This window comes from Habropoda laboriosa, unplaced genomic scaffold (assembly GCF_001263275.1).
Source record: "Habropoda laboriosa isolate 0110345459 unplaced genomic scaffold, ASM126327v1 scaffold22, whole genome shotgun sequence".
In the NCBI taxonomy this organism is placed as follows: domain Eukaryota; kingdom Metazoa; phylum Arthropoda; class Insecta; order Hymenoptera; family Apidae; genus Habropoda; species Habropoda laboriosa.
The window spans coordinates 7,451,093-7,460,245 of record NW_017100261.1 but is presented as its reverse complement, the minus strand read 5'-3'; the positions used below and the strand labels follow the sequence as shown (position 1 = coordinate 7,460,245).

The following is a 9,153-nucleotide window of genomic DNA, read 5'->3' as shown; positions in this document are numbered from 1 at the left end:
CGTCGCTCGTATCGACGCAAACGCGATCAATAGTTAACGAGCTTCTTCGATTCGACGAAAATTTCAAGTTCCCTAAAAAGGAAACCCTAAATTTCACTAAAGAATCCAAAAAAATAAAATCCTCCCTTAGTTCATTAGCGACAAGAATCGAAATTACGATATAATCTGAAAATTCAAATTTAACCACTATTACAAAAAAACACTTTTCAAGAACCACCAGGAAGCTTCGTCTTGAATAACAATTACACCTAAAAAAAAAAATATCAACACTTGGGTCCACGAAAACTTGCACAGATAACTCGTTACACTGCACAAGTATTTTAGCAACAGCCTCGAAGAATGCAAATTACTCGTTGAAATATGTTCAGTCCACGTTGGTGCGTCATCTTTCGAGACACTTTCTTGGACGAACTTGTATCGAGGAATATTTGGGCAAAATATTTGGAAGAGAAAAAAAACAAAAAAAAAAAAAAATCGTAACGTATCGCGATAGAAAAGAAACCTTGAAGAGCACGATTCATCGTGAAATGAGGAGAATATCGCAAAAAATATTGATAAAGAAATCGGTCATACTCACGGAGCAATGTGCGGTTGCTAGGGAGACCAGAGGGGCTGGACCACATCTCTACAGAGAGGAAGCAATCCGTCCGTGTATTTTGCCGAGAGGCGGGGAAAGGGGGTGTCTCTAAGGGCGGCTGCGACCAGAAATTTCGCAGAGATGGAGTTTCTGCAGAATCATCACACGGTGAACACCTCCGAACCGCCGTACACCCTTGGCACAGGTGAGCCGTAGTGTTCATACTTGAAACAAACATTTCGATAATCATAGTATATGGTAAAGATGAAGGTTTGGTTAAATTGGTGCTATGCTTGTTTGTATCGTTGTTGAAGGGAGAGAAATTCCATCGCGATTTAGTGTTTTACGTTTGTATCTTGCAGCGTGATTGTATCGGTCTTAAAACAAAGTATTCGATCGAGATGTTGTGTTTCACGTTTGTATCATTCTGGGGGGAAAGGTATTCGAGAATTAGTGTTTCGTGTTTGTATCATTCTTGGGGGGAAAGTATTCGGGAATTAGTGTTTGACGTTTGTATCGTCCCTAAAACAAAAGCGTTCCATCGAGATTTAGTGTTTTATGTTTGTATCTCTCAGCGTGATTGTATCGGTCTTGAAACAAAGTATTCGATCGAGATTTAGTGTTTAGCGTTTGTATTTTAAGTGTGATTGTATCGGTCTTAAAACAACGTATTCGACTGAGACTTTGTTTCATGTTTCTATCATTCTTGGGGAAAAAGTATTCGGGAATTAGTGTTTTGATGTTTGTATCGTCCCTAAAACAAAAGCGTTCCATCGAGATCTAGTGTTTTATGTTTGTATCGTCCTTAAACAAAAGCATTCGATCCAGATTTTGTGTTTCGTCTTTGTATTATACTCAAAACCAAAAGTATTCGATCGAGAATTAGTGTTTTATGTTTGTATCGTCCTTAAAAAAGTGTACTCGATCGAGAATTAGTGCTTTATGTTTGTATCGTCCTTAAAACAAACTATTCCATCGAGAATTTGTGTTTTACGTTTAAGAATTGTATCGGTAACTGAGTTATGATAACTGTAAACGTTTTGTAAGGAATTTGATGAATTTTGTGGTACAAATTCATCCCGTTAACCTAGATTAAAAGTGTAATTAATACGGCTTCATCTTTTTTCACGTTTCTCCGACTCGTAGATACCATACGAATTCTGAAAATGTTTCGTTTCTACTTTATTTGCAAACGTCTCACACGCACTTCCTAAAGAATCAAGTCACGAACTTCTCAAACTTCTCCATAAGCTCAAAAAACTCTAACAACTACTATCCCAATCAAAAAATTATCGAACATCGTGTATTCGTAATAGTAAACACATCTCGTCTTTGTAAATCTCATTTACTTTTCTTCAACAAGCAAAAACATATCTAAACAAGATTATTAACTCGTGTAATATGAAACATCTAATTTTTCAAGGGAAAAAAAAAAAATTTTTAAATTCAAACAAACATTTTCCTTTAATTTACCAAGCATTGCACGAACGTCGAATTACCACGAAAAGACACAACTTTTCATCACTTGAGGGGTCAATTTGCAAATGATTAGAAAACCATTTTATATTATACGATTTGATACCATGCGATTCGCATAACTGATGTGAATTGGCCGTACCCAATCATTTTGTTCCAATACTGTACCAAGTTGATGACACGAGCAATAAAAAACACATAAAAAGATTTTTTAAAATTTAAAAGTAGCAGGTAAAATTTGGCAAGTAGGATTTTTAAAGAAAATTCATGCGTCCTTGTACCAAAGCTCTAATATTACCGTCTAAAATTTCCACCTCAAGTTAATAATACGAGCAATAAAAAATTTGAAAGTTTCAAAGTCTCGAGTATGACTTCCAAAGAAAATTTCATTTTCGTGAGAATTTATACGTCCCTATACAAAACCTCTTAACCCCTTGACTTATGATCCTTTTGCCGACTGTGCATCTAAAGGCATTACCTATTTACCGTTTCAGTACTGTACTAGATAAGAAAAGCTGATGTATTAGAGGTTAATTAAATTTAGTAATTCTTGGTCTTCTAAATTAAAAATGAAAGTTAAAATTAAAACGAATTTCTGTTACTATAACAGTATAACACACTCTTTGTCGCATCTTGACCAGAATCTGTGCCACGAGTCTGACCCGTTGTTACAAAGCAAGGGGTTAATGTTACGTTTGAAAATTTCAACAATTCTGACTGTGTCTGGTGAAATTCGCAGGTTCGGTGGGAAGTATCGAGGCAACCATACCTTCCGGTCTCTGCACCGGGCCTCTCGGGGTGCTGTCCAGCGAAGACACCCTAACAGATAATCAAAACGAGGAGACTCTGGGTGCTCTGCAGGGTACCCTACGTCTTCAAGATCTGCAGAACTCTCCAGAAGACATTGGTGGTGATCACAACCAACAGATCCAAAATTCTGGACAGAATCAAGTGGTCAGTGAGTTCGGGGCTAGCTTCTGGGTCGATGATATGGCTGGCTTTCCTTTGCCACCGCTGGACTTGGACCCTTTACCACCTGGTCTCTTCAGCCCATGCTCGGGAACCTATAAGTGAGTCGAAGAGAATCCTTGTACTTCTTCGTTTTCACCTTTTCCTGCGGATTAAGTGACATTATTCATTTTCGGTTTAACCCTTTCGCGACCGATGGGACGCACATGTCCCACTTGAGTACTCAAATGATCTCGATTTAGGATGATTGACAGATAAATGAGAAATTCTTAGATAGGATAATTCGATCACGAAAGGATTAACACGGTGAGTGAGTGTAAATTGGTTTGCAGTCAGAAGTTTTCTTTTGGAACGTTGCGAATATAGTAGATTTGAAAATGTATGAAAAACTGTGTTTGTGAATTTAGAACAGAATTTTTGGTTCGATTTTTGGATAACGAAGAATTTATGGATTGCAGTGTTTTTTTTGTCTAATGGAATATAATTGTTACTGTTTCGAAATTGTTGCAAATATAGTAGATTTGAAAATGTAGAAAGTAATATTTGTGAATTTAAAATTTGGTTCGATTTTTGGATAACGAAGAAATTATTTATGCAAAATTGTGTTAATCAAGTTTACATGATTGTCTTTTGAAGGGAATTATTTACACGAAATAAGGTAAAAGTAGAAAATAATTGAATGTACAATTCACATTCTTTCGTAGATTTCTTACTTTCAATTGATTTATTCGTCTGTCGGTTCGTTCAGACTCGCAGTGAATTAAGGTGCGCCTTGGTCTGACCGATCTTAGGCATTTCTACTTAGAATCGTAGCATTGCTTGTATGTATTAATCGTATTTAAGATACATTCACAGGAAACGCAAACTAGCAAAATATATCTTTAGAAAGACTTTCTTTTCTCCTAACATATTTCAAACCTGATAGTTCAAAATTACAGTATTTTAATTTAATTTTAAATTAAACGTAAAAATATTAATATTCACAGAAAAATAAAAAGAATTCTATTAGATATTTCGTACTATAAAAGTTCTTCGTTTGAAACTAAAAAACCTCTCCATTTACACAATTCCTCTATCTCTAATATTTTACTAAACAAAATATGTTTCCTCGACTTTAAGGCTGATTTTCACACCTTCTCTACTAACAGCAGTAAATAAATAGAAAAGTTTGCTCGACATTAAGGCTAATTTTCATCTCTTCACTAACAATAATAAATAAAAAAAGAAAAAGAGCAAAATGTTTCATTAACTTTAAGGCTGATTCTCACACCTTCACTACCAACTATAGTATATAAACAAAATACGCTTCCTCAACATTAAAGCTAATTTTCATCTCTTCACTAACAATAATAAATAAAAAAAAAGGAAAAGAGCAAAATGTTTCCTCAACATCAAGGCTGACTCTCATCCCTCGACTACAAACAATATATACAAAAAAAATACATTTCTTCTATTATTTTGAGAACTACCCTTACTGCAAAATTTCAAATATTCCCTTATTAAAATCTATACAAAAAATCACCCTCTTTTTCGTGCAGAAAATACGTTTCCAATCTAACGAGCGACGTATCGCTAACAGAAACAGAAAAAGAACCATGAAGAGGCAGCACGTGTAGCATAAAAAATGACTGTAACACTGTATTCGATGTACCTTGTAATTTTTAAGTGTCCTTGCAGTTGGGGTTGCACCAGAGGAGAATGTGCGCCAAGAACGAGCAACGCAAATGGAGAAGGTGTCGCGGATGTGTTACTATCGTTAAAACATGCTGTCGTCCATCCCGGAAGTCCTACCGGCGGATACTACTCGACAGGGGGATCGAGTCATCATTATTCCCAGGATTACACGCAAAATCTGGGCCCACCCGTGCCACCCACGCATTATGCGTCAACTCCAGCCATGTCTGTCAACGTTTCCATGAATATGACCATGAATATGAACATGCACTCTGGGTAAGTAGCACTTTGAAATCGTACATTCGATGCTTCTTTTCATTTCTGAACCCTTTGCACAACCACTTTGCGTGTATTTACGTTGAAATAAAAAAAAAACTTGACGAAAAAAGTAAAGATAAATGAATTCACAAAAATTTATAATTCTTTCCTTTTTTGAAACGAACGTTTCGATTCTCAAAAAATTTCACCGCAAAAGTGTGCTGCTCTGAGTGCAAAGGGTTGGAACACAGCTTCCGCGTTAAATATTTTTCTTTACCACTGGAGCACTATTTTCTGAAATTTTCAAACAGATTAATTTTGGAAAGTTTCTTCCACTGAAAATGTACACTTCGTTAAATTACACGATTCGAATGTTTTTTGATTTATTAATCTGTTAAACTGTTACATAAATTTCCTTCAAAGGGTTCACAGAATGTCAAGAATAATTTGTTCACATTTCTTCTTTTTCTTTAGTGTTTTTAACAATGTTCAGTATTATGGAAGTAGATACTGTTTAGTTTCTGAACCATTTTCATGCGGTACAACTGTATGCTAGAAATCGACACTTTATTGGAAGCCATACGAATTGTAAGACGAACCAATACTCTATTCTGCGATTGTATCAGAGAAATAAAAGGGGTGAATTCTACTTAATTACGTGAATTGACAACTGTATATTTCTCTTTTCGCAACTTGCGTGTTATATAAAAAGAAACTACCCTACTTTTTTATAGTATTTCTGAAATTCTTGCAGTAACAACAAATCGCTGAATACTATGATTTATTATTCACCAACACATTGCTCGAAGCAATAATTTAATCGGCAAAATAATCTAACAATTACCACGATATGTTTTTCAAATTTCAAGGGGATGTAAAAAATTCTACTTTTCTCTATGAAAATTTAAAGGGACTTGATTGCATGCTTATTACACAACGTATGGATTGTTCAATCACTTTACAAATGTTTTTACTTAAATAAATAATACCAAGGTAATTCAAGCAATTCGTTAAACAAATTTCCAAGTTGTTCAAACTAATCCGAGTATCACATTTGCAAACAATTCGAAATAATTAAAAAAGCCTGAAAGCTAGAGAAAAGATTGTATATCCAATACAGCAACATTCTTATTAAATAAATCATTCCTTGTCATTCAATCTCCAAATTTCATATTTAACAACGGTACACTGCATTAAAGATATTAAACTATCGCTAAGTAAATATCTTGCATTAAACATCACCCTAACCAAGCAAATTTTAACCCTTTGCACTTCACACTGAGGCAAAACAAACAAACAAACAAACAAAAACAAAAAAATAAACATTCACAATTTCGTCTTTTCGAAACAAAAACGTTTCCTTGCCAAAACTATTCCGGATCCATCGTTACAAAAAACATATTTCGAGTACGAAACGGGGTTAAACGTAAATATAATTCGAAATCAATTTCTGTCGACTGATTTTCTATAACAACTTACAACATTCCCCTATACGGGGACAAAACAACCCTTCGCCATTTTGCTCGGCGGTTAAGGGTGTACACCCCCAAGGGGTGTGTAAGAGCGAAGTTATTCAGAAATTTCACGTTTGTGTGCGTAGGTACGAGCAAAGCTATTCGTCGGCGTGGGGCGTGGAACCCCTGTTAAGTCCCGCCCAGCAGTATAATCCTGTGGAGCAGCAGACGAGGGTGAATCAACCCCCGGCCAATAGCCTGATCGGCACCAGCACCCATCCTCATTCGCATCCCCCGGCGCACAGCCATTCCAGGCTGCAATTGTCCAGTGAACATGCGCTGTGCATAGGCGCCACCGGGAACCCAGTCACACCCGACGACAATGGCAGACCTAACCTCTGTAGAATTTGCGGCAAGTCGTATGCGCGGCCGAGCACCCTCAAGACACATCTTAGAACGCACTCTGGGGAGAAACCGTTTAGGTTAGTGGCGGGACTGCTCCACTTATCCGCTCGATAATGTTCGATCGATACAGGTTGTTGTTTTCGTTGTTGGTTGTCATTTGATGATCGTTCGATGATTTGAATTTCGAATTGAAAACACTGAGAAAGATTTTTCTTTTCCTTTTCTGATGTAAAAGAAACGAACGGTTAAAGTAAAATATTGGAACAAGTATTGAATGGAGAATATGCATCAACGATATATATCGATATTTGGAGATGATAATAGGAAAATTGATTTGATGTGTTCTATTTTACCATTGATTTGTTTAATTAACGTGTCAATTTGATATTGTGAATGAAGAGAATTTTGTTTGAATAAATATTCGAGTACAAGTTATTGGTAAGTAATTATATAGTATTGTTGTTGACAAGGTTGAATGATTATGGAAATTCTGAGAGATATATCGCCCAGGTATTGACAAAAAGTTTATTCTAATCAATGCTATTATAAAAATATTGCTTCTATTCTAAAATAGTTTGAACTTTAATAATTTTTGAACACTGTTCGCGAGAGCATCATTCCCATCACTACTTTAGGTTAGGTTTTAAAACTTTCGTTGTGATTATAGAATACTGGTTCTTCGAAAATGATACATGCTTGATGTGAGATTAATAGTTTTTCTTTTAAAGTTATAGATACAATTAGTCCACAAATTCTTTAGACAAAATACTTACAGTCATTCTTTCGGTATATTGTTTTTCGCAATTGTAATATTCAAAATGTTTTCAAACTAAAACGGACCGATTACGAACCAAATACAAATTCGTCACTGTTACCAATATCCGCTACTGACATTATAATAACATCGTATTAAGATCGAAATCAAACACTTCGTATGAAGAGTAAAAATATTTATTTGAATGCAATAGATCTTGTATTCGGAAATGACGTCACAGTAGCTAATAATTGTTCGAACGATGTACACGATAGATCAATATATCGAAACGACCCTTCTGTGAAATCGTAAAATTTTAATTTTTTTTTTTTAATCGTATGACTTTACTAGTATCATTTCATATTTACAAAATGTTTAAACATTTACATCTTTTAGGTGTCACGCGTGCTCAAAGGCATTTAGTCAAGCCGCGAATTTAACTGCCCACGCTAGAACTCATTCCGGAGAAAAACCGTTTCGATGCCCCGTGTGCGATCGAAGATTTTCGCAAAGCAGTTCCGTAACCACACACATGAGAACGCATTCAGGAGAACGTCCGTATAGGTGAGCTTTATCTCATTATATGGATTATTCAAATTATTTACCGTATAACACGTGCCACTCCAGCCGGTATATATCGTTACTTGGAAGCATTTGTATTTTCGTTTCGCGCGAAAAAGTAGAAAAATTCGTAACATTATTTATTTATTATACAAAATTATCTCAGAAATTTATATAAATTACTTCCAAGTTAACGATCGCAAACATTCTCATGATGAACAACGTAACACATTATTATGTTTTATAATCCGATTGATCGATTTACCTCGTAACTGGTAACCTTTTTTCCAGATGTCGATTCTGCAAGAAAGCATTTTCGGACAGTTCTACTTTAACCAAACATCTTCGTATTCACTCTGGCGAGAAACCGTACCAGTGTAAGCTGTGCTTGCTGAGGTTTAGTCAGAGCGGTAATCTCAACAGGCATATGAGAGTCCATGGTGGCTCTCTAACGTGACACAGCTCAATATCGATTATCGATAACAATCACGTCCTACCGCGTTGTTGTCGAATACCTGTGATTCAACTTGGCTCGAGTTTACCGGAAAAAATGTAAAATAAAAATACATGCGACAGTCGATACTCTCGATAGGGTTCTGCCTCCTGACTGATTCAAATTTACAAAACCGTTCGTACGAACACCTGGTTATTTAAGGGCTTACATTTGGATATTTTTTTAAACGATACACAAGACAAGTAATAATCACAATATGTGTTATATTTGGCATTAGGAACTCATCAAGAATTCATTATATCATCATCATCATCATCATCATCATCATCATCATCACCACTATCATTATCATCATCATCATCTTCTGAATCGGAACATTAAATCGAAGGAAATAAAAAACGAAATGTGTCGACACCGTTATAATTTTAGGAAAGTATGCACTCGCGAAATTTCCTGATTCGTCACTTATACGTTCACGAATTGTTTACAAATAGGTCAGGATAGGTTAACAGGGTATCGCAGATTTAGACCTACAGCATCCACCACAGCACCGTTGATTATTGTACAAATA

At 35.7% G+C, this 9,153-nt stretch overlaps 1 protein-coding gene across 1 annotated transcript; it reads left to right on the top strand.

Annotated features, from left to right (window-relative positions):
- Nucleotides 1–709: 709 nt before the first annotated feature.
- Nucleotides 710–8,585, top strand: LOC108572749 (protein glass-like). The gene is made up of 6 exons (XM_017935032.1): nt 710–782; nt 2,793–3,123; nt 4,700–4,972; nt 6,555–6,890; nt 7,964–8,131; nt 8,420–8,585. Exons 1-6 carry the CDS (start codon nt 719–721, stop codon nt 8,583–8,585), a joined length of 1,338 nt encoding a protein of 445 aa, XP_017790521.1. The 5' UTR covers nt 710–718.
- Nucleotides 8,586–9,153: the final 568 nt, after the last annotated feature.

What these genes read in the sequence shown, in the direction of transcription:
- LOC108572749 (XM_017935032.1), top strand. Translation starts at nt 719, where the DNA reads ATGGAGTTTCTGCAGAATCATCACACGGTGAACACCTCCGAACCGCCG. An exon ending in GCCGTACACCCTTGGCACAG is followed by an intron (nt 783 to 2,792) that starts GTGAGCCGTAGT and finishes TGAAATTCGCAG; the next exon opens with GTTCGGTGGGAAGTATCGAG. An exon ending in AATATGAACATGCACTCTGG is followed by an intron (nt 4,973 to 6,554) that starts GTAAGTAGCACT and finishes TTGTGTGCGTAG; the next exon opens with GTACGAGCAAAGCTATTCGT.